This window comes from Sorex araneus, chromosome 3 (genome assembly GCF_027595985.1).
Source record: "Sorex araneus isolate mSorAra2 chromosome 3, mSorAra2.pri, whole genome shotgun sequence".
Lineage (NCBI taxonomy): Eukaryota > Metazoa > Chordata > Mammalia > Eulipotyphla > Soricidae > Sorex > Sorex araneus.
Window position 1 is genome coordinate 221,531,598 of NC_073304.1, and position 24,845 is coordinate 221,556,442.

At 56.6% G+C, this 24,845-nt stretch overlaps 1 protein-coding gene across 1 annotated transcript; it reads left to right on the plus strand.

Moving 5' to 3' along the window:
* Positions 1–682: 682 nt before the first annotated feature.
* On the plus strand, positions 683–23,792 carry KIF18B (kinesin family member 18B). Its single transcript, XM_055130353.1, has 16 exons — positions 683–1,728; positions 13,372–13,698; positions 14,271–14,428; positions 14,608–14,712; positions 14,811–14,921; positions 15,015–15,212; positions 15,302–15,478; positions 16,599–16,673; positions 16,766–16,866; positions 17,332–17,506; positions 17,738–17,865; positions 20,507–20,730; positions 20,837–21,338; positions 21,997–22,086; positions 22,575–22,677; positions 22,860–23,792. Exons 2-16 carry the CDS (start codon positions 13,380–13,382, stop codon positions 22,908–22,910), a joined length of 2,517 nt encoding a protein of 838 aa, XP_054986328.1. The 5' UTR covers positions 683–1,728; positions 13,372–13,379; the 3' UTR covers positions 22,911–23,792.
* Positions 23,793–24,845: the final 1,053 nt, after the last annotated feature.

Here is a 24,845-nt window from a genome sequence, read left to right on the forward strand (position 1 = left end):
ATAAGCAGCGGTCTTGTTTCGCCTTGCTTTTTAGCTTTATAATGATAGTACCTTTGCCGTTTTCTTATTTTATCCTCACCAAACCACAACTGCTATTCCCCTTGAATAGATGACATTTGAGGCCCAGGTAGGGGAATGAAGCAATCAGGTATTAAATACTGTTTAGGGGCTAGAGTGATAGCACAGCGGGTAGGGCGTTTGCCTTGCACGTGGCCGACCCGGGTTCAAATCCCAGCTTCCCATATGGTCCCCTGAGCACCACCAGGGGTAATACCTGAGTGCAAGAGCCAGGAATGACCCCTGTGCATTGCCGGGTGTGACCCAAAAAGAAAAAAATAAATAAATACTGTTTAGGGCCAGAGGGGTAGTATAGAGGGTGAGACATTTGAGGGTTCAGTCCCCAGCACCACTTATGGTCCCTTGAGCACTGCCAGTAGTGATCCCAGAGCTAGGAATAAGCCCTGAGCACTGCTGGTGTGTCCCAAAGCCAAATCCATCCACCCATCCATATTCTCTGATAATAGGTCTGCGATGGGAACTTTGATTTACTTTTAATTTAATTTTAATTTTATTTTTGCTTTTTGGGTCACACCCAGCGATGCACAGGGGTTACTCCTGGCTCATGCACTCAGGAATTACCCTGGCGGTGCTCAGGGGACCATATGGGATGCTGGGAATCAAACCCAGGTCGGCTGCGTGCAAGGTAAACGCCTTACCCGCTGTGCTATCACTCCAGCCCCCTGTCATGGGAACTTTGGCTTTTTTGTTGTTGTTTTTTAGAGTAAGTTAATACAAGTGGTGAGCACTAGCATCAACTGTTCGTTCTCATCAGATCCGCAGAAATCCATCTCCTTATTCTTACATATCGGCGGGGCGTTCAGATCCATGCTCTCCTAAGTGAGGGGAAAGCTCACGACATTTACCCCATTTTATAGACGTGGAAACTGACACGCAGAGCGCTGGAGTGACTTGTCTCAGCACTAACAGCGGTTGAGCTGCCACTGGAGCCTGCCCACACTGAGGACACGCCGGGGTCTCTCCTGGACCCCCGCAGCACCCCGCAGGGGGACTCGTCCCGAGGGCGGGGCAGGTGAGCAGCGACGCTTCCCCCTCGAAGCCCCCAGAGGTCGACCCGCCTATCTACGACCCGGCCACGGTTCCCCAGATTCTGTCAAACCCGAAAGGGGTGGCATGTTGTTCATCGAGGCTGCTCTCCAAGTTTACTGGGGGGCGTCGGCGGAGCGAGAAGGGACTGTCGCTAAAGCCCCTTTCCCAACAAGCAGATGACGACCTAGCCCCACAAAAACAAAGCAGGCTGCAAAGTCGAGTTTGAGATCTGGTGGCTGCAGCTGGCGACGCAGCCGGTCCCACGGAGTCCAGGACCGACGAGTGGTGGCCCCGTCGGGCTCCAGGGGCCGGGCTCAGGCACCCGCTGCAGGTCCAGATGGGTCTCCCCGGGCGAGCCGGTGGCCCGCAAGAGACGAAGTGCGCAAGCGCGCTCTTGACAGCGCCCGCCCCTCTGTGGTTAGTTACTTAGGAAACAACCAATCAGCGACCCGGACCGCAACCAATGGGAAGCGCGGATGGCCCGCCCGGCCAATTTGAACGCGCGGCTCCGGGCGGGGGAAGGTGTGGGGTGAGCTCGCCCACAGTCGGGGGTGGGCGCCTGGCCGCTTGCACGAGGACCCAGAGCGGGAGGCGACACCAGTGGCGGGGGACAGGCGAAGGGTAAGTGCCCGGTCCCCAGCGGGGCCGGGCTCGCGGGCCCCCGCGTTCGGGCCTTGTCCGAGCGTGCTTGGCCGCTCTGGGCCCAGGCCGCGGCCCGGACTCTAGGAGGCGGCACCGGAAGATGCGGCGTGCGGGATGCAGGGTGCGGGTGGGGGTCGGCTCCGACCGCGCGGGGTCCCGTGGGGGTGCGGGACACGGCCTTTTACTTCCGCACGGGAGATCGGAACTCCTGTCCAGGTGTGTCCAGGTGTGTCCAGGACCCAGACTGGGCGGGACGTCTGCACCGGCCGGGCCCCAGGTCACCTGTTAGGTGGTTGCTGAGATGGTTGTCGGTTGCTGGTTGCTGCGTGGTTGCTGAGATCCTCTCGGCACAGTCGCCTGCTTGGAGAGCTGAGCGAGCTGTCTGGGACCTTCACTCACTTTCAGGGACCCTCAGTGAAGACCTGGTGGAATAAAGCAAACCTTACGAGATCACAAGGGGATAGGACAGTGGGTAGGGCGTTTGCCTTATGTGTGACCGCTGACTGGAGTTCCCAGAACCCCATATGGTCCCCTGAACGCTAGTAGTAGTAATTCCTGAGTGCAGAGCCACAAGTAACCTTGAGGATCGCGGGTTGTGACCCAAAAATGGAAGGGAGGAAGGAAGAAATCTGTAGGAGAGAAATCAGCCCTTCTACCAGGATGTCTCATCTCCTTGAGTTTTGACCCTTCCCATGTCACCCACTGCCCAGGTGATGTGGGAAAGAGCTACCCTCTGTTGCAGGAGATGTGTTTTTTACTGACCATTCACTGGTAACGGGAAAATGCTACATAGACTATCAATTCTAATAACAACGGCTCATGTTCATGGAGTAACTACCAGCTTTGCATGGACTCCTTTAATCTTTATAGCCTGTGGAGTAGAGATAATATGATTTACATTTTGAGGTAGCTCAGAGAAAAACATCTATAAAATTTTCCTGTGTGAGGTCTTCTGGGTTACACTTCTCTCTAGTCTCACCCCCAATACAACCCCCCCCCCATTCTGTTTCCCATCGCTACATTAGAGCTTCACTAGTGACGAAGTCTAGTACGTCTCTACCTGTGTCACTATTAGTTCTCTCAGAGGGGCTAATTTGGGAGGGCAGGGGGAGTTCTGGTGCTACTGGCCAATCAGGCAAGTGCTTGATTGTTATGGCTGCAAACGCTGTGGTTCTACAGGTATCAAATCTCTGGCTTTCAGGGCAAATGCAAAATATTTCAATTTGTTTCTCTTAATATTATCCTTCCTAGATCCATTTGTATCTTTTTTAAAGTATAAAAGTAGCATATTTTGGAGGCATTTATAAAAGTTCTGTCCACAAATGGATCTGAACAATTCCTCAAGGTATAAACCATATTATCACCCCAGGATTAAGTTAAAAAGAAAAAGAAATTTTATTTTATTTTATTTTATTTTGCTTTTTGGGTTCACACCTGGTGATGCACAGGGGTTAGTCCTGGCTCTGCACTCAGGAGTCACCCCTGGTGGTGCTCAGGGGACCCTATGGGATGCTGGGAATCGAACCAGGGTCGGCTACGTGCAAGGCAAAGGCCCTACCCGCTGTGCTATCGCTCCAGCCCCGAAAAAGAAATTAAAAAAATCCACATTTGGATTTTCATGTGTTGATTGGTTTCGAGAGCATATGTGGCTATGCTCAGGGTTTACTCCTAGCCCTGCACTCAAGGATCACTCCTGGTGGGCTCCAGGGACCCTAGGAGGTGGTGCATTTAGAACGGGGTCTGTGCATGCAAAGCCAGTGCATACTACCCCCTGAACTAACCACCCCCCACATTTGGATATTAAAAAGAAGGGGAAACAAAAGTGTAGAAGAAAACAACTAGCCCAGTCTAATAAAACATCCTAAATGTAATTAAAAGATAACTAGCCGAGGGGCCTGAGGGATAGTACAGCAGGTAGAGCGTTTGCATTGAACTCAGGGGCTGACCCAGATTGGATCCCTGACGTCGGATATGGTCCCCCAAGCACCACCAGGAGTAATTCCTGAGTCAGATGTAAGCCCTGAACATTGCTGGGAGTGGCCCCAAAGCAAAAGACAATTAGCAGAGCTGGGAAAATAGCTGGTAGGGTGCTTACCTTGCATGCGGCCAACCCAGGTTCAATCCATGTAACTCATATAGTTCCCCAACCCCTACCAGGAGTGCTCCCTGAGTCCAGAGCCAGGAGTAAGCCCCAAGCACTGCTGAGTGTGACTCAAAATTTCAAAATAAATAAATAATAGTTAGATAGAGGTACTGAGTATAGGGGCAAGGTGGGCATTAGTACAGTGACGGTACAGCTTTGCCTTGTACTCAGCTCACCCAGGTCCAATCCCCAGCACCCTTAAGCTCTCCTGAGCACCACCAAGAGTAACCCCTGAGCATTGCTGGGTGTGGCCCCAAAGCAAACAAACAAAAAAAAGATAACAAATCACTGTATCACTGTCATTGCATTGCTTGTCGATTTGCTCGAGTGGGCACCTGCAACGTTATGAGACTTGTTGTTACTGTTTCTGGCATATCGAATATGCCACGGGTAGCTCGCCAGGCTCTGCTGTGCGGGCGGGGTACTCTCGGTAGCTTGCCGGGCTCTCCAAGAGGGACGGAGAAATCGAACCCGGGTCGGCCATGTGCAAGGCAAACGCCCTACCTGCTGTGCTATCACTCAGCCCAATTAACAACTAATCATTGATAAAACTTGTGGAATTTAGTTCAAGCAATGCTTAGAATGATTTCAAAGTCTCAGATGCTGGGGCTGGAGACACAGTACGAGAGGTGGGGTTGTGGGGGGGGGGATGCTGCCTTGCTCACCACGGACCCCAATTTAGTTCCTGGTACTACAGATGGTCCCCTGAACAGCACAGGGATGACAAATGCCCTAAAAAGGTCTAAAATGCTAACATTAAAAACTGAAAGTTAGGGGCTAGAGTGATAGCACAGTGGGTAGGGCGTTTGCCTTGCATGCGGCCGACCCGGGTTCAAATCCCAGCATCCCATATGGTCCCCTGACCACTGCCAGGGGTGATTCCTGAGTGCATGAGCCAGGAGTGACCCCAAAAAAATTGCTGGATGTGACCCAAAAAGAAAAAAAAACCCTGAAAGTTAGACAACTGCGCAGTTTTAATAAGATATAATTAGGGTAACAGAATAATGTATAAAAAAATTAAAAGGAGGCCAGGTATAGAACTCAGTTTTTAGTTTATTTATTTATTTATTTATTTATTTTTCTTTTTTGGTCACCCAGCAGTGCTCAGGGGTTACTCCTTGCTCTGAACTGAGGAATTACTCCTGGCGGTGCTTGGGGGACTATATGGGATGCCGGGGATTCCAGGTCGTCCCTGTGTAAGGCAAACACCCTACCGGCTCTTCTATCGCTTCAGCTCCATTAATTCAGTTTTCGAGTCCCTGCCTGGTGTTGTGTGAGGCCCTGGGTTCAATTCCTGCCATCATGAAATAGATACATAATCACTGGTGGAGGAGAATGGGCACTGGTGGAGGGATGTAAACTAAATACAAACATGAAAGTTCATAAGTTTGTAACTCTACCCCACGGTGATTCACTAATAAAAATTAAAAAAAAAGAAATAGGTACATAAATACAATTAGAATTTGGCCTGAGAGATAGTACAGCAGGTAAGGCACTTGCCCTAGCTGGTGCAATCCCTGAGCACAGAGCCAGGAGTAAGCCCTGAACACAGCTAGGTGTGACCCTAAAACAAAATTAAATTAAAACAAGGCAGCAAATGTACTAAACGGTAAAGGGTAAAGAGCGATAGCACAGCGGGTAAGACTCAAGTTCACAAGGCAGACTCAAGTTCAATCCCCAGGACCCCAGAGGGTTCCCTGAGCCTACAGGAGTGATCCCTGAGCACAGAGCTAGTAGTAAGCCCTGAGCATGCCAGGTGTGCCCCAAACCAAAACCCCAAAGCACATTGTGACCAACTTAATTCTGTCCTAGGAATGAGAGAATAGCATTAGAAAATCTATTAATACACAGCCTACACATTTCCAGATTAAATCGCTAGAGCGATATAGTACAGCCGGTAGGGTGCTTGCCTTTCACGTGGCCAACCAGATTTTGTCCCCTGAGCCCGCCAGGAGTGATCCCTGAGCACTGTTGGGTAAGGCCCCTAACAAAACAGATTAAAGGTGAAAACATCACATTACACCCATTTTCAATCTTCTTTTTGGTTTGGTAGAATAGGAAGAGAGAAAGTGCCTTCGATCAGATGAGGACGTGGGCAGGGCATACTCTCTGCTCTGCCAGGCTCTGGGCTCACCCTTGAGCACTGTTGCATGTGGTTCTGGAGCACTTGAGCACCACTGATGAGCCAAAACTTTTTTCCTCTCTAAAGCAACAAAAAGTTAAAGGAAAGGCCAGAGAGCTAGTGCAGGGGGTAAGGCATTTGACTTGCATGCAGCTGACCAAGTTTGATCCCTGGCCCAGTATGGTCCCCTCAAGTCCACCAAAAGTGATCCTGGAGGGACTGGAGCGATAGCACAGCGGGTAGGACGTTTGCCTTGCACGCAGCCGACCCGACTTCGATTCCCAGCATCCCATATGGTCCCCTGAGCACCGCCAGGAGTAATTCCTGAGTGCAGAGCCAGGAGTAACCCCTGTGCATCGCTGGGTGTGACCCAAAAAAGCCAAAAAAAAAAAAAAAGTGATCCTGGAGCATAGAGTCAGGAGTAACCCCTGAACACAGCCATTGTGACCTAAACCTCTCCCCCAACCCCAACAAAAAAGTGAAATAAAAAGAAGTGTTCCCTTATAAAGTCAGGAAAGGGACAAAGGAACAAATTGCTCACTGTTGCGGCTTCTCTTCATAATACACTGAATCCTAGCAAAATGGGGAAAATAACAGCCAATGATCGGAAAGGAATTAAACCCCCAAATCAACAGTTACTACCTCAATACTGATTAAAGAAGAACTGTTCCCTTCTCCCTATCCACCATATGTAGAGGGCTGGGCTTCAGTCCCCTGAGGGTACTAAGGTGAGGGGACATAGTTGCTGAAAGGCCCAGCTACTGGGCCAACGGTCACTGCAGTGTAGGGCAGAGCCTCTGGTGACCCGCTCAGGCCTCTCCATCCCTGCCACAAGCAGTTCCGAGCTTCTGCTGTGGGGATGCAACAATTGTGTCCACAGCTACAGAATGAGATGCCCTGAAGTTAAACTACACCCTCTGTCAAGCCACCAGATACATAGTAAGTGCTAAGTTAAGTTTTCAGTATAGTAGTAAGTTTTGTTTTCTTTGGGGGCCATACCCTGCAGTGTGCAGGGTTTACTCCTGGCTCTGTGCTCCAGGATCACTCCCAGCAGGGCTCAGGGGACCACAAGGGGTGCTCGAGATCGACCTCGGGATAGGCACACCTGATGGTGCTGGGGGCTCCCCTGGGCTCAGTATGTCAGTCCTGTTAGTGCTCAGGGGACCATACAGCGCTGGGGCTTGAACCCGGGACTCCCACATGCCTTCAATCTTCACGGCCCTGTGATAGTCTCTCTGTTTCTGTCTCTGTCTCTGTCTCTCTGTCTCTGTCTCTCTCTCTTTCTCTCTCTTTTAAAGATGTAGGCATTTGGGCTCTGATCTTCTGATCCTCTACTGCCTTTATTCATTCATAGGACAAAGCTCTCATCTTCTCCTTGGGTCTGGCACTCCGGTCTGTCAAAGAGAGCCCTGCTCTCGGAGACTGATGGAGGTGAGAGGAAGGAGCACCACCCCCCGCGAAAGAAAAACTCCCACGGGGTAGGCGCCTTCCCCGCCTTCCCAGCCCCGGCTGTCAGCCGCATCCCCTCTGGTCCTTGGAAATCCTCCTCCCGTCTGTCGGGATGAGAGATGGGCAGAGACCGCCCTGAAAACAAGGGAATCGGAGCTTCCCAGCCCCGGTCCACTGCCAAATGGCCTCCGGGTTTTAATGAGCTGCCCCGGGTTAGAAAGAGGACGTGACTGTGGTGCACTCAGAACCCTGAAGATCTTATTAAAGAATCGTCTCCCTTGTACTTTGGGCTGAGATGCTCTTTCCAGCTGAGGATCAAAGCCGGCTTGACAAACGGTCTCTCATTAATCTCCCCATCCCCCTGGGGCGGGAGCAGACCCACGCTTCTCTCTCTCTCTCTCTTTCTCTCTCTCTCTCTCTCTCTCTCAGCAGTGGGGCAGGTGGACAGGCCGCCCAGCCTGAGCCGGGCAGAGGAGCCAGGGAGCGGGTGTCCGAGCTGGATCCCTGTCGAGTGTCACTCCTCACCCCCACCCTGTGTCCTTTGCAGGGTTGCGGGGAGAAGGAAAACATCTCATTAGGCAAACAGTCAGCCGCACCAAGCCGGCCCTCAGGAGGCGGAGAGGGGAGAGCTGGAAAGGTTACGCGGCCTCCGTTGCCCATGCCCTTTTTAATTTCCTGCTTCAGATGCTCTGACGCCCCGTGGCACCGCCTCTCCTAAAACCGTCCCCCGGGGCTGGGGAGCTGCCGGGAAGCCACCCGTGGGTACAAGAGTGGGGACCCGGGGTCTGGAATGGGCGGGTGGGACACAGGAGGTCCTCTCTCTGCGTGTTGAAAATAACCCAAGAGTCAGCAGAATACAGAGCATACCTGGAGCTAGAGAGATAGTACCACAGGCTGGGCACTTTTGCCTTGCACACCGCCTACCTAGGTTCGACCCCCTGGTAGCCCATGTGGCCCCTGAAACCCCACCAGAAGTGATCACTGAGTGCAGAGTCAGGAGTCGGCCCTGAACCAACCTAAATAAATAAATAAATACAACAGATAGGAAAACAGACAGTACCAGTGACATTGAGAAACTGGTTATGGAGTCAGTGGCAGAGACAACCTGAGGTTTGGAGAGCTTCATGGAGCTTGATGGAGGCAGTGCAGCTGGCTCTTCTGGTGCTGTCGGGGCCAGAGCCCAGCCCCCATGCTGCAGGCTGGACACTTCTCTGCTCAGCCTCAGTTTCCTGGAAGATGAGGAAGCTAGTAGCATCTCTCTTGGGGAATTGCAAGGGAGACGCTTGCAGCCATCCCTGCCTTTGCCAGCACTCACCTCTTGTTTCCAATGATGGCAGTCTGGTTGCTGGGAGAGGAATCGAATGGGGAAAAACTAAGAAATTGAGGGGGCTGAAGAGATAGTACAGTGGGTAGGGTGCTTGCCTTGCACACAGCCAACCCAAGTTCTATCCCCTGCACCTCATATGGTCCCCTGAGCCAGCCAAGAGTGATTCCTGAGGGGGCTGGAGCAATAGCTCAGAGGGTAGGGCGTTTGCCTTGCATGCGACTGGCCTGGGTTCGATTTCCAGCATCCCATATCATCCTCTGAGCACCGTCAGGGGTGATTCCTGAGTGAAGAGCCAGGAGTAACCCCTGTGCATCGCCAGGTGTGACCCAAAAAGAAAAAAAAAAAAAGTGATTCCTGAGTGCAGAGCCAGGAATAAGCCCTGAGCATCACCGGGTGCAGCCCCCAAATCAAAATAAATAAATAAAATTTAGAGACAGGCATTCAGGGCTGGAGTGACAGCACAGAGGGTAGGGCATTTGCCTTGCACGCCACTGACCCGGGTTCGATTTCCAGCATCTCATACGTTCCCGGGGCACCACTAGGAGTAATTCCTGAGTGTATGAGCCAGGAGTAACCCCTGTGCATTGCCGAGTGTGACCCAAAAAGCAAAGTCAGCTCAGTTTTATCTCATTCCCACAGGAAAGCCCGAGCTGGTGACTAAAGTCTGAGGTGGACATCGCCCTGGTCTTTGCTGAATGACCTTCTGCAAAGGTCATCGGGTCTGGAGCAGCCCCACTCCGTACCCCTGTTAATGTGTCCCTAGACGTGGGCTGAACTTCAGTGAGTCCTGCAGTCCAAACATTCCCGTTCTACCCTTCGTTGGCAGGCTCAGTGGAAAAACGGAAAATCAGGGGAGAGGTCGGGGAGGAAATCAAAAGAGAAGAGGCTGGTGTTTGCAATTACTCCCAGGTCAACACTAGGAAATGGCCTGTGTCACCCCTAGGCTGAACAGATTGAAGGAGAATCATGATCGTTTCAGCAGCTGTCAAAGAAGCGTCTGATGGCCTTCAGCACCCACTCCTAAAGGGCATGGAGGGTGGGGAACTAAATACCAGAGAACTAAAAATAGAGGGTCACTCGTTATTTGCAAACTATACCATCATTTAATTGAAAACCCTAAGAGAATCAATGGCAATCCATTAGAACTAATAATCAGGGAGGTTAGCCATGTGGCCAGACACAAGCTCTGCATATAGAAATCTGTAGCTTTCTTACATGAATTCTGGCAAAAAAGAAAGGATTTTGAAAATGTAGGTTTAAAAAGAACCCATCCACAATATTAAAAGGATTATGCAATAACTAGCAATAAACCTATCAAGAAATATATAAAACCCACGTGAGGGAAACTATAAAAATTTTACTGAAGATTCCAAAGTTGTGAATAATGAAAAGAGATGCTATGTTCCTTGGTGGGAAGACTTGATATTGCAATGATGCAAATTCTCAAATTAATCTATAAATTTAATCTTCGCAGGATTAAAATCTTTAGCTGGATTTTTTTTTTCATAGAGCTTTGTAAGCTAATTCCACAATCATGTGCAAGACAAAATGTCCAAGAATAGCCAAGAAAACAGCAGTGAGGTATAATATAGAACCAAGGGATCATAATGCTGAGTTACTGGAAAAGGAACAGACCTGTCAGTAGGACAGAACAGAGAATCCAGAAACTTGTGATCAGGTGAGAATGTAGTTATATTAAAGGTGACCTTTCCAATTGGAAGGGAATTTTAACAATCTTTTTGAGATAATTCCCACTATTTGGAAAGAAAAGACTTTTTGGGGTTTTGTTTGTTTGTTTGGTTGGTTGGTTGGTTGGCTGGTTGGTTTGGTTTTGGGGCCACACCTGGCGATGCTCAGGGGTTACTCCTGACTCCACACTCAGGAATCACACCTGGTGGGATGCTGCGGATTGAACCTGGTTGACTGCATGCTAGGCAAATGCCCAAACTGTTGTCCTATCACTCCAACTAGAGGCTATGGAATACTTGCAACAGACTACAGCAATGCAAGGGTTCGACAGCAATACAAGGAAAATACTCGCTACCTTAGAGGACCTTGTCTTCTTTTTTTTTTTTTTTTTTTTTTTTGCTTTTTGGGTCATACCCGGCAATGCACAGGGGTTACTCCTGGTTCATGCACTCAGTAATTACTCCTGGCAGTGCTCAGGGGACCATATGGGATGCTGGGAATCGAACCCTACCCGCTATGCTATCGCTCCAGCCTCCAAGAAGCTTGTCTTCTTAAAATAGTATCAAAACTATGGGGAAAAGAATTGACACATCTGACCATTTAGAAACTGAGAACTTCACTGTGGCCAGGGTGGGATTCTTTTCTAAAGAATTCATACCAGGAATAATGTAAAGTAATTTATCACCTCAAAACAAAAGAAAAAAAATACATAGAGACATCAGGAGACACTGAAAGGACACTAGAGAAACTCATACATATTTCTAATATGTAATATAAAAATAGAAAAAAATATAAATTAATAATGGTTATGTGTCTAAAACTAATTCTTTGTTTCATTTTGGGGCCACACCTAGTTGATGCTCAGAGCTTACTCCTGGCTCTGCACTCAGGAATTATTCCTGGTGGTGCTCAGGGATCATATGGGATGCCGGGATTGGATCTGTGTCAGCTGCATGCAAGGCAAGTGCCCTACCCACTGTACTATCACTCCAGCCCCCCAAATAATAGTTTCTAAAGAGCAAAACACATAATTACCTAAAAAAATCAAGAAGCAAGGGGCTGGGGGAAAAAGTAACAAGAAGCCAGAGAATTAGTAGAGGGGTAAGACACTTGCTTTGCGTGTAGCTAGAACTGGTTCAGCCCCTGGCACTGCATATAATCCCCCCCCTACTGACAGAAGTGACCCCTGAACACAGAGTAAAGGAGTGAGCCCTGAGTGTCACTGGGTGTGACCCCCCTTCCTCACCCCCAATAAATAAACTGTCACTGTCATCCCGTTGCTCATCGATTTGTTCGAGCGGGCACCAGTAACATCTGATTGTGAGACTTATTGTTACTGTTTTTGGCATATTGAATACATCACGGGTAGCTTGCCAGGCTCTGCTATGCAGGCATGATACTCTCGGTAGCTTGCCGGGCTCTCCGAGAGGGGTGGAGAAATCGAACATGGGTCGACCAAGTGCAAGGTGAACGCCCTACCTGCTGTGCTATCGCTCCAGCCCCAATAAATAAAATCAAGAACAAAACAAGATGCTCATCATCCTCATTATTTAGTGTTGCTTTGGAAATCTAGGAAGTGCAATAGGCAAAATATAAAATATTTGGGGCTGGAGCAATAGCACAGCGGGTAGGGCGTCGGCTGACCCGGGTTTGATTCCCAGCATCCCATATGGTCCCCTGAGCATCGCCAGGAGTAATTCCTGAGTGCATGAGCCAGGAGTAACCACTGTGCATTGCCGGGTGTGACCCAAAAAGCAAAAAAAAAAAAAAAAAAGAAAGAAAAAGAAATATTTGGCATCAATATGGAGAAGAAAATGTTAAATGTTTATAGCATATCATTTTATACTCATAAAAGCCCGTAAGTGGGGCCAGAACGATAGTACAGTGGGCAGGGCATTTACCTTGCACGTGGCCAACCAGAGTTTGATCCCTGGCACTCCATATAGCCCTTTGAGCACCGTCAGGAGTAATTCCTGATTGCGGAGCAGGAATAACCTCTGAGCATCAAAGGCCCCTGAAGGAAAAAAACAAACAAAAACAACCCTAATAAGTCCTGGGCTGGAACATAGCACAGTGGGTGGGGTGCTTGTCTTGCATGTAGCCAGCCAACCTGGCTTTGTTCCCCAGTGTCCCAAATGGTCCCCCGAGTCCACCAGGAGTGATCTCTAAGCACAGAGCCAGGAATAAGCCCTGAACACTGCTGGCTGTGGCTTCCCCTACCAAAAAAAAGGAAAAAAAAAAGGGAAGAAAACCAAAACTAATTCTACCCAATAAGGGTATTTTTTTGGTGGGTGCATAAGGAGCTCTTAGCTGGGAACGGAGTTGATGATTAGTTTGTGGGAGCCGTACTTGGCAGTGCTCCCGAGTACCTGGGGAGCCAGGACAGGGCTTGTGCCCATCCACTTGAGCCAAGTCCCTGGCCCCGCTCAGCTTCTTTGAAGCTCATTGGATCAGTTAAGTGCCTGGTAGCTAAGGAAAGTAGCAAAAAAGAAAGACCAATGAGGAGTGTTCTTGTGGACCAGGAGGTACTTTCTTTTTGATAAGCTCTTCATGCTTAGTTCGTCATGCCGTGAAGCCACGGGACCGAAGTCGTGTGGAGGGTGGTACTGGCCAGCGAGCAGACGGCCACGGTGGTGGAATGCCCAGGGATAGACATTCCCGGGCCACACCCAGCTGTGCTCAGGGATGCTCCTGGCGCTGCTGGACCATATGCGCAGCAGGGGATCAAACCCGGGTTGGCTGTGTGCAAAGCAGAGGCCTTCCCGGTGCCATCTATGGGGCCTGGGGGGCACGCCCCCCCCCCCCCCCGACGGGCGTCTGCAAAGAGCGCGGCCCTTGGCGATGCAGTGCTCGGGAGGAGGGACGCTAAGGCTTCTTCCTGTCCCCATCCAGGCGCTGCCATGGTGCTGGCCGTGGAGGACAGTGCGGTGCGGGTGGTGGTGCGGGTACGGCCGCCCACCCCGCGGGAGCTGGAGAGCCAGCGGCGGCCCGCCGTGCAGGTGGTGGACGAGCGCATGCTGGTGTTCGACCCGGAGGAGCCCGACGGGGGTTTCCTGGGCCTCAAGTGGGGCGGCTCCCATGAGGGCCCCAAGAAGAAGGGCAGGGACCTGCCGTTCGTGTTCGACCGGGTGTTCGGTGAGGCGGCCAGCCAGCAGGACGTGTTCCAGCACACCACCCTCGGCCTGCTCGACTGCTTCCTGCAGGGCTTCAACTGCTCAGGTGAGGCGCCGCTCGCCCCACCCCCATCCCAGCTGGGCCCCTCTCTCTGCTGTGTTTTTTTTTTTTTGGGGGGGGGAGGGTCACACCCGACCCTACTCAGAGCTCATTGCTGGCTCTGCGCACAGGAATCACTCCTGGCGGTGCTCGGGGGACCGTATGGGGTGTGGGGGAACCAACCGGGTTGGCAGTCTGCAAGCGCCCTGCCCGCTGTACCTCTTCTCTGGCCCCTGCTTGGCACTTTTGCGGGGTGCTCTGGCCCTTGTGTTCTCCACCTGGGCCCCAGGATCTGACTGCCAGGCAGATACCTGGTTCTGGTCCCTCAGAGCGAGAGTGGACAGGGGAACAACCGTAAAGCACAGAGTTCTCCCAACAAATGCGGGCTGGAGCCCCCGGAAGTGAGGTGGGGGCCCTCGACCCAAGCTCCTGTCTGCAGAAGCTCCCGTGCCCTCCAACTCACCGGCCTGAGCAGGGTCGGGAAGCCCGGTGCAGAGTAGATGTGGCTGGGACAGGCAGCCTGAGCCAGGACACCAGGCCCTCCCGCCACCCCCGTCCTCCTCCTGTGTCCTCTGCAGTGTTTGCCTATGGGGCCACGGGGGCTGGGAAGACACACACCATGCTGGGCAGGGAGGGGGACCCCGGCATCATGTACCTGACCACCATGGAGCTGTACCGGCGCCTCGAGGCCCACCAGGAGGAGAAGCAGTTTGAGGTGCTCATCAGCTACCAGGAGGTAGGGCCTGTCCCGTCCCCACCCTCCCCTGCCTGGGCTGCCCACCTCTCCCTCTTACCACCCCGAGGGCTGACAGGGCCAGGCAGGGGTCCCGTGAGGGGCTGCCTGGGCTCTTCTCATTCGAGGGGTCCTGGCCCCTGGGCCCCACCCATTCCCTCTCCTGCCTCCTTTCTCCCCAGGTGTACAACGAGCAGATCCATGACCTCCTGGAACCCAAGGGGCCGCTCGCCATCCGGGAGGACCCCGACAAGGGTGTGGTGGTGCAAGGACTTTCCTTCCACCAGGTACGGGGGGCGGTTGGGGGTGGGGGCGGGGGCTATTGGTCCTATTTTCAGGGTGTGCAATCCCGACGGGGGCTCACGGCGCCCTTCCCCGGCTGCAGCCAACCTCAGCAGAGCAGCTGCTGGAAATGCTGACCCGGGGGAACCGGAACCGCACACAGCACCCCACCGACGCCAACGCCGCCTCCTCCCGCTCCCACGCTATCTTCCAGGTGAGGGGTGGGGCTGCGGGACCACAGGGGAGCCGGGGCGGGGGGAGCACCCCGAGGCCCAGCCCGTGCCTCAGCCTCGCCCTCTGCCCCCAGATCTTCGTGAAGCAGCAGGACCGGGTGCCCAGCCTGACCCAGGCCCTGCGGGTGGCGAAGATGAGCCTGGTGGACCTGGCAGGCTCGGAGCGGGCGTCCAGCACCCACGCCAAGGGGGAACGGCTGCGGGAGGGGGCCAACATCAACCGCTCCCTGCTGGCCCTCATCAACGTGCTCAACGCCCTGGCCGACGCCAAGGTGCGGCCGGCTCGCCGGGGCCGCCCGGGGAGGCTGCTGGGGCCCTGCCCTGGGGGGACCCCGCTGACGGACACCCCTTGCACCCTCAGGGCCGCAAGTCTCACGTGCCTTACCGCGACAGCAAGCTGACGCGCCTGCTGAAGGACTCCCTGGGTGGCAACTGCCGCACCGTGATGGTCGCGGCCGTCAGCCCCTCCAGCCTCACCCTCGAGGACACCTACAACACCCTCAAGTATGCCAGCCGTGCCAAGGAGATCAAGCTCTCGGTGCGTGTCACCCCCCCCCCAGAGGCTCCGGGGCCTGCAGGGCAGGGGTGGGGACCGGCTGGGTCGCCTAGCTCCCCGGGGCTCGGGGCCTTCACAGACAAGGCCGGGTGAGAAGCCTCGTGGCCTCTGGCCCCCCGGACCAAGCCGGAAGACGGAAATCTCATCTGCAGGCGAGGCATCCACGGGCCGCCCTGCAGACCCTGGCGAGGGTCTGGTCTCAGCCCGAGGGCGACCGAGGAAGCGTCTCGGAACCAGTCATCACTTGAGGCCATCGTCCTTTTTGTTTTTATGTAATTTATTTATTAATTTTGGTTTTGGCCGTGCCTGCGCTCAGGAATTACTCCTGGGGCTGTTCAGGGGACCAGATGGGATGCCCAGGATCCAACGCAAGTTGGCAGCTTGCGAGGCAAACGCCCTCCCCACTGGACCATCGCGCCAGTCCCAGCTGTGATCCTTTCTAGACTGTGCAATGCTCAAGGCCCTGAGTTTGACCCCTGGCACTGCCTGGCACTCTACCCAGCACCCACGGGGCCGAGCGTCAGCCCATCTGGCCCATTTGGCCAAGTGCCAACAGGCGTGGCCCCTGGACCCCCTGAGCAGTGCTGGGGCGCCTCCCCCCATGAAGGAGGCCCAGGGGGACAGCTCCGAGGGCTGGAGTGCCCTCTAGCACCCAGTGTCCCATCCCCAGCACTGAAGGAAGGAGCTCCCGAGCACCCATGCCGGGAAGAGTCCCCCAACCACAGCCAGCGTGGCCCCCAAGCAAGCAAAGACTTGCTCCTGGCAGCTGGACCCTGTTTCTAGAATCCTCCCCCCCCTTCCCCACCCCCCCTTAAAACACATCATCAAAGCAGTCACCCACCTCCCCTCGCCACAGGAGGTCCTGATGTTCCCATTGTTGCTGCTGCAAAGCCTCCACCCAGGGCGGGGTGGGGGGGTTTCACACGGTCAGGGGTCCAAGGTCCAGGTTGGGGCTCCTTCTGTCTGTCTGTGCTCCAGGCCCAGCTGCTGCCTCCGGCTGTTCCTCTGACCTCCAAGGCCAGTCCGGAACCCACCCACGAGGCAGGCGGCAGGCGTGGACTGGCCAGCCACAGGCGTGGCTCTGACCCCATCTCTCCCCCAGCTGAAGAGCAACGTGATCAGCCTGGATTGCCACTTCAGCCAGTACGCCACCATCTGCCAGCAGCTGCAGGCTGAGGTGAGGGTGGGGTGTGCCCAGGGGCCCGGCTCGGGGCAGGAGCACTGCGGGGTGAGCAGGGCCCCTAAGGCACTGGGCTGCTTCCATTCCAGGTGGCGGCCCTGCGGGAGAAGCTGCGCATGTACGAGGCCGGGGGTCCTGCCTCCCAGCCAGCACTTCCACTGTCCCCCAAAGTGGACCCTCTGCAGCACCCGTGAGTCCCACCTTCCTTCCGGCCTGGGCTGTAGAGCCCCCACCTGCCTGGGCTCCCCCAGGGCTGGGACGCCTCAGGCCAGGGGTGTCCCGCCCACCCCCTCCCACTGTGCAAGAGTCATGGAACCCGGCGAGGGGGTGGGGGGCTGGAGCGATATCACAGCGGGGAGGGCATTTGCCTTGCATACGGCCAACCCAGGTTCGATTCCCAGCATCCTACATAGTCCCCCAAGCACCACCAGGAGTAACCCCTGTGCATTGCCGGGTATGACCCAAAAAGCAAAAAAATAGAGTCATGGCACCCCGTTGGCAGTATCTGCCATGCCCCGAACCAGAGGAACCTCCCCCCACCCCCCCACGCCCCTCCACTGCCCTTGCTGGGGACATCCTTGGCAGGGCCCTGAGGTCTCGCCCGCCCTTCCTCCCAGCCCACCTCGCAAACCCCATGTCTCCTTTGCCCTTCCAGCACCCCCTCGCCTCCCTGCTCTCCCAGGGGGCTCAGCACCCCACAGTCCCACCCAGGACCAGTTCTCCCAGTGGAGAGCCAGGCCATGGAGGCCCAGGAGGAGGGAGGCGTGGAGGTGAAGGCTTCGGAGAGAGACGAGGAGGAGGAGGAAGAAAAGGAAGAGAAGGAGGAGGAGGTAGGACTGGAGTGGGTGTCTGCCGGGTGTGGGGGGAAAGAAAGCCCTGCCCAGCTGGGAGAGCACTTGGGGTTCATACTGAGTCCCTCAGCTCCAGACAGCGCTCCCCTCAGGGAGCAGGTGTGGGCTGCAGGGAGGGGGGCCCCAGCTTCTCCTGAGGAGGTGTGTTTTGGGGTGATGTACCCGGAGGGAGGGAAGTCCTGGGGCCCCTGGTGACTCCCCATCTCTTAGGCTTCAGCCCAGGGGCTAGAGCAGACCTTCACCTTCCCGGGACCCCAGTCCCCTGTCCCGCCGCTGCCATCCCAGCCCCCTGCGGACCACCCGTCCTCGCCGCCACTGGGCAGAGACCCCGCCAAACAGTAGGTGCCTTTGTGCTCTTCGCTGGGGCCCCGGGTAGGTCCAATGGCTTTGGGGCACCTGGGAGGAGGACACTCCCCACCCAAGTGCTCTGGTTTTGCGTGACGCAAGAGGCCAGTCTTTGGGGAGGCCCCCCCCATCCCATGACCCTGAAAAAGAAAGGGGGGCGTCTCATTTCACCCCTGTTTTCCCTTCACTTTCTCCCTTCACTTACTTGACAGTTTCCCCAGCTGTTCGCCCGTCACTGTCTGGTTATCCCTCCGGGTAACTGGCCCTGAGCAGGGGGGGGGGAAGCAGAGCCCCCCTCCCCCCATGCCTCAAAGACAGTTGGCAAGCGCCGTGTGGGCCAGGGCTGTGGGCAGGAGGGGACTGACAGTCCAGAGAAGTTGGGGGGCAGGCAGAGGAGGAGCTAGCCCTCCCCAGTCAGGACCCGGAGCGTCTTCATCACCCCCTGACTGGCTCTCTCTTCTCTAAGGCAAATTTAACACGGCCCCCACCTCCCCCGCCCCAAGCCCCCCCAGCCCACCAGCGCCCCCGGGAGGCCGTTCCCCGCTGTGTGCAGGCAAGGTGTCTCCCCCCTTGGCCCCCAGCACATAAATCCCCTGCCACTTAGCTTTGCGGCTGCCAGCCCTCCGCTGCCCTCCCCAGCACGCTCCTCGCCAGGCAGTGTATTTAAAGCTTCCGGCCAGAAGGGCCTGTTTAATTTTATTTCTTGTTGGGGAGTGTCTGTTCCCGACTCAGCAAAAATGCTGCAGCCTGAATAATCAGCAGCTCATTATCTGTCTCCCGCTGCCGGCTCCCCGGGGCGCTGGAGGGACCAAGGGGTGCCCTGGCGGGATGTCCCCTGCCAGCCCTGCCACCCCCCCAAATAATCATGGGGCCCTGCTGATGACTCAGGGTCTCTGCCTGGTGTCCCCTGTTGCGTGGAGACAGGCTGCAGGGGTGTCCCTCGTTCTGTGTCTCCGACACATCGCTTCAATCTTGGCTGTGATCCCCGGATGGCAGCCCTGATTCCCAATACTCCTTAGAGCCCAGGTGCTAATAAAGTGGGACAGAGGCCCGCGAGTGAGGGGTGGCCGGATATTCTGGATCAAGCCCATGCTCGGAGTAACTCCCTAACCACCAGATAACTGAAAACAATTTCTCACTGGCTTTTGAATTTAGAATCTGAGACCAACTGAGTAAATCTTAGATTTTCCAGTTCAAGGGTTTTTCCGATTATTATTTTTCTCCTCCCCTCCCCCCTCCGGCTGCCAAGTCTCTTCAAATGCAGTCTGCTGGAGTCTAATATGTAGAACAGCTCCAACAGGGCCGTGCCGGCCGAAATGTCCTCTGATGGGTTCCTTGAAACCTCATTCAGAGGCTCCTGCTAGAGACAGATGCTGGAGGGGACCAAAGCATCTGCCCGGGGCCACCTAGCGGGAGGGGCAGCCCCAGACCGGCCTCCAGCTGCCACGCCAGTGCCCTCCCCCCAGCATCCTCCTGGCGCCGGGACCCAGGCGGCAGGGTGGGCACAGGTGGGGAATGAGTTCTGTCCTGCCCCTTTCCACCCCGCTTTGCCTCCCTGCAGCCTCCAGGCCTCTGGCTGGAATGAACTTGCCTTTCCCGAGCCCCCCAGGGCCGAGAGAGGGAGGGAGGGAGGGGCTCGGCCAGCCGTCTGGGCAGGGGCTGCTGCCCGAGGGGAAATGATAATCCCCACCAAGATAATTGCCTTCACCCTTTCATTGAAGGTGTGCCTTACAGAAATAAATTTTGCTTTATTAGAATCTAATTTTACAACATCGGTAATCCCATTACCCCCATAATTCCCTTGCTAACGCCCCCTGAGGCACACACAGACTCGCCCACTAAGTGGAAAGCGCATCCCAGGTGCTTGTCTGGGACTCTGGGGGCCGATGGAGCCGATGGAGCCGCAGGGCTGATTTCTTCCTTCTCTGTCCTCACCGGCAGAGTTCCAGCTTGCCGGAACCCGAGACTGAGTGAGCTAAGGGGAGGGCCGGCCCCACAGGGCTTCCTGTGTCTGTGGCCACATCAACCCCGCCCCAGCTACCCTCTGAGGCAGGGAACCCCCCTCCCCATTCCATCTCCCCAATCTGAGGAGGTGGAAACTGAGGCTAAGCTCCAGGAGCACCCGGGATCACAGCGGGAGTATGACTTGGAGCCTGACTCTTGGGGGTCCTGGGGGGTGGCTCTGTGCTTAGGGCTCACCCCTGGCCGTGCCAAGGACCAAAGCGGCTCCCGTGCACGTGCAAGGCAAGCGCCTTAACCCTTGTGTCCAGCTGTGTGGGTCTGGCTCTTGGAAGTCGCCTTGCCTCATCCTTCTGGTGAATGCTCCCGCTCCAGGGCGGGACCCCTGAGACACGGCCCAGACTCAGAGAGACGCGAGCCTTCTGCGTCTGCAGCCACTCGGCAGGGCCCCGTCCCTGCTTCCCGGGTGCCGAGCGCAGTGCGGGGCATCGCCCGGGGGCAGGGCAGGAGAGAACCAGGCCATGGCCCCTGAGTGCTCCTGGCTCTGAGCACTGGACATGGTGCAAAGGGAGGGCATTCCCTGGGTCCAGGGATTCCCCTCTCCCCCCGGCCCTGAGTCCCGGGCCTGGTGCAGGGTAGAGCGCCCACTGAGCCCCCGCCCGCCCTCTCTCCTAGGCTGGCCCTCAGGGTGCTGCGTCTGGCCCAGCGGCAGTTCTCCCTGCTCCAGGCGGCCGACCTCCTGACCCCTGACATGGTGGCCGAGTTTGAGACCCTACAGCGGCTGGTGCAAGAGGACCCAGGGCCCCCGGAGGCCTCCGGGAAGCCTGGCCCAGCCGGCGGGTCCCCTCTGGCCTCGGAACTGAGCCGGGACACCAGTGAGTGTCCCCCCTCCGTCGCTGGTGAGGGTGGTCCTGGGGCTCCCCCCACCCCCCCGCTATGGGTGCCTGCCCGTCTCTGCTGCGGCCCCCCAGGGCTCTCTACTCAGCCCCTCTCCTCTGTGCTCAGAGTCATCAGGATACTCCGGCCCCGTGACCCGCACCATGGCCAAGCAGCTGGCGCTGGGGGTCCCACCTGGCCCCCACCACAATCCCGGCCACAGCCCCCCACAGCCCACGGAGAAGAAAAGGAGGAGGGGGCCGAGCCTCGTGGGGGCCGAGAGCTCCCCCGGCCCGGAGCGGGGCCTCAAGCGGCAGCGCCAGTCCTTCCTGCCCTGCCTGCGGAGGGGGTCCCTGCCGGAGGCACCGGCCCCCTCGGGCTCCCCGGCCCCCCAGGGGGGCCAGGCCTCCTCCCCCTGCCGCTCCCCCCGTGTCTGCCCAGCCACCGTCATCAAAAGCCGGGTGCCCCTGGGCCCCTCCGCTCTGCAGAACTGCTCCACCCCGCTGGCGCTGCCCGCCCGGGACCTCAACGCCACCTTTGACCTGTCCGACGAGCCGCCCTCCGCGCCGGGCTTCCCCGTCTGCCCGGGCTGGGAGCAGCACGGCCGCCAGGACCTGTCCTTCATCCGCAGGTGGGTCTCCCTTCCAGCCGTCCCGGGGCGGGGGGCGAGGGGAGGGCGCCCCAGCTCTTGGAGCCAGGCTCCGCTGTCGCCCCACTGGTTGGATCAGCCTCCTTCCCCCGGCCTGGGAGGCAGAATCCAGCTTCCACGCAGACGCCCTGGCCTCGGCAGGACCCCAGCCCGGCCATCCACCCTCTGCAGCCCTGGCTCACACTGCCAGTCGCACTAAGAAATGCCCGTTTCTGCCACTCCCACCCCCAGATTTTTACCCTCTACCCCAGAATTCTCTGACTATGAATAAGTTCCTCACCAAGGGAGGGGGGGAGCCCTTTCTCAGGGAGAAGCTGAGCTCTTGGCCCCGCCTGCAGCCCCAGTGTTGGGGAGGGGCCTCGCCTGGGGTCAGGGCAGCCCAGGGTCCAGAGGACAAGAGAGAACCAGGGAGGAAGCCCCGGGTCCCCCTCACTGCACTCAGGGACCACTGGGAGGGGAGCTGGCCAGCGAAGGCGTGTAGCGGTCTGCACGGGCCAGAAACACGTGTGCACATTCTCCGGGAGCCTTGCTGACCCTTGGCTGTCAGGAACCTCCTCCGGAGAAGGAAACCTGAGGTCCTCCCTGGCCCGAGCGAGGGCCTGCTGCCCGCTGACCTATTCCTCCCCCTCCCCCTCCCCAGCGGCCCCTTGCCCGTGTTCACCATGAAGGGCGCCAAGCCCGCGTCTTCCTTCCCCGGGTCTTCAGCCCGCAAGAAGAGGCGGATTGTGAGGTGAGGTTGGGCAGGTGAAAATGAGGGTCTTGCATCTCTGCAACCCGTGGTGTCAGGGTTGGGGGATCCTGGGCCAGAATGATAGTACAACAGGTAAGGCGCTTGCCTTACGCATGACTGACCTGGGTTCCGTCCCCGGCACCCCTATGGTCCCCTGAGTGATTCCTGAGTGCAGAGCCAGGAGTAACCCCTGAGCATCGCCGGGTGTGACCCAAAAACAAAAACAGACAAAAAAAAGAAGTGGGGGGGTTACATCTGGCATCTGCCTCTGCTTGACGCTTGCGACCCGAGATCAGACTGAAGGGGAGGGGGGACCCTTCCGTGCTAGGTTAAAGGCCACGGGCCTCCCCTAGGAGGGAGATGTTTAGGGCTCACTGGGCAGTCCGGGGTGCCCCACCCCAGCCCTCTTGGCACTGCTGCCCGGGCCCCCTCCCGCTCCCCCGGCCCAGCCGCCTGCCCGTGACGACCCTCCACCTCCCCTCCCACAGCGCCTCAGTCTCCCGATCCCTGGGGGTCGCCCGGCGCCACAGCCGCATCGCCCGTCTCCCCAGCAGCACCCTGAAGAAGCCACTGGACCTTCTGCTGCCCCAGGTGACTGGCACCGGGGACAGGGACGGTCTGAGCTGCCAGGGCAGGCGGGAAAGAGGAGGGAGGCCCGGGGCGGGGGTGTCCGGGTACTTCCCAGCCTGATTTCAGGGACGCAGCTGAGAGATGGGAGACGGTGGTGCCGGGGCTGGGGCCTCACTCTCTCCTTCCTCCTTCAAACTGGCCAGCCCAGCCCCACTGCAGTCCCCGCTGCGCCCGGAGGACCCAGGAGGAACTGAGGGGGCCTGGGTGCGCCCGGCGGCCGGGAGCCACATCTCCGAGGGGCCCTGAGGGCTGCACCCTGGGCCGGTCGCCCCTTCTGCTTCCTCACTCGGAGCCAGCTGCGTCTCCTCCCGCCTCTTCGCCAGTCCTCTGCTTCTCCCTGCCTGCCAGACCCCCGGCCCACTCGCTTCTCCGCCTGTATATATGCTTGTGGGGGCTCACGTGGGGAGCTGTTTCACACCAGCCCTCGGCCCCGCCCCACCCCCAGTCTAACAGAGCTCTGCAGCCCTGGGCGGGGGGCGGCGGGGAGCCCCCATTTGGCTCTTCCTGGTTCCTGAGAAAGGAGCGGCTTGGGCTCCTCTGGGACACAAGTGTCACACGCAGGGGCCTGGGGTCGCACCCTGGCACCACACGGTCCCCTGAGCACAGTTGGGTGTGGCCCCAAAACAAAAAAGAGACCCGGAGAGGTGGGTAAGGGGCTTGCCCTGCAGGCAGCAGACCCTGGTTTAATCCCCAGCACCCCAGATAGTCCCTCAGCTCCACCAGGAGTAATCCCTGAGCACCCTCAAAAAAAAAAAAAAGAAAGAAAGGAAAGGAAACCACCTCTTGCAAGGCTGGGCTGAAGCCAGGCTCGCACAGGTGCAGGGCAAACCCGCCTGCGGCTCCTACAACCCCGAGCACTGGGCAGGGGAGGGAGCCTGGAAGCCTCCACGATCCAGGCCTGCTCTGCGCTCAGGAGTGACCCCCGGCCATGCGGGGACCACAGGTGGCACCTAGCACCTTACCCCTGGACTCTCCAGCCCCCGTCACCCTGCTTTTCCTGAGCAGGGGTCTCAGTGTATCTACAAAAGGGAATTTAAAAAAGGGAATTTCCTCCCTAATGCTAGCTTCTAGCTCTACGCGCTGTTAACGCTTTTTTTCCCTGCTAGACCCATAGCTACATATCTATGCATGTAGATCTAGAAATATTTTTTTTACTCTAACGATGAATAAACCCTGTCCGACTTGGTGTCTGTTTCTGCACGTCTACTGAGGTGGTAACACCTCCCCCTTCACACCTCCCCCTTCAGGAACTTTTTTTTTGGGGGAAGGGGCACATCTGGTTGTGCTCAGGGCTTAGTCCTGGCTCTGCACTCAGGGATCACTCCCGGTAGTGCTCAGGGGACCATATGGGGTGCCAGGAATCCAACCGGGTGGGCCATATGCAAGGCAAGCACCCTGCCCATTGTACTACCACTCTGGCCCTCCCCGGGAAACTTCTGGGCCCAGTCAGTATTCCCCCCCCCCAGCAGCCTCTGCCCGCCCTAGGGGGGCCTTGGGGAGAATGCCTTAGTGGTTCCCAGTTCCTGGGTAAGGCTGCAGGGCCAACCAACCATCTCAAACCCAGTGCCGTCCTCAGCTGGGCCCCAGAGCCCCCTCCATCCCGTCCCCACTCTGCACTTGGGGCTCCACCGTCAAGCGAGCACTGGACTGCGTGAGGGGGTCCCCGGCACCATCAAACACAAAACAAAAGAAAATCCACAAACCCGTATTTCCCTCCCCGGGACCGTGGCTGTTTGTCCCAGGCCCCCCCTTCTCTCTCTGGAAGACGAGGCTGACTAAATAAATTAATCATGCAAATAAAATTACAGAAGTCTGTCTAACTTGCTTCTGAAAGCAAACATATTAAAGGTATTTAGCACATCGCCAGGATTATGTCAACAATGTCCCTGATTTCAAATGAAGCCTCGCTTTTTTTTGGGGGGGGGCGTGGGGGGGTCTTCCCTCTACCTGGGTAGCAGACACAGGACTAGCACTGACTCACTGACCCTCCTGGGCAGCATAGCCCTGGGGGTGGCTGGGAGCTGGCACCTGGGACCCACACCGCTGCCCCCCACCTCCACTGTGCTGCTTCTCTTTGAAGCGAGCAGGGCATTCTCGGCTCCATGCCGGGGACCCTCCTCTCCAATTAG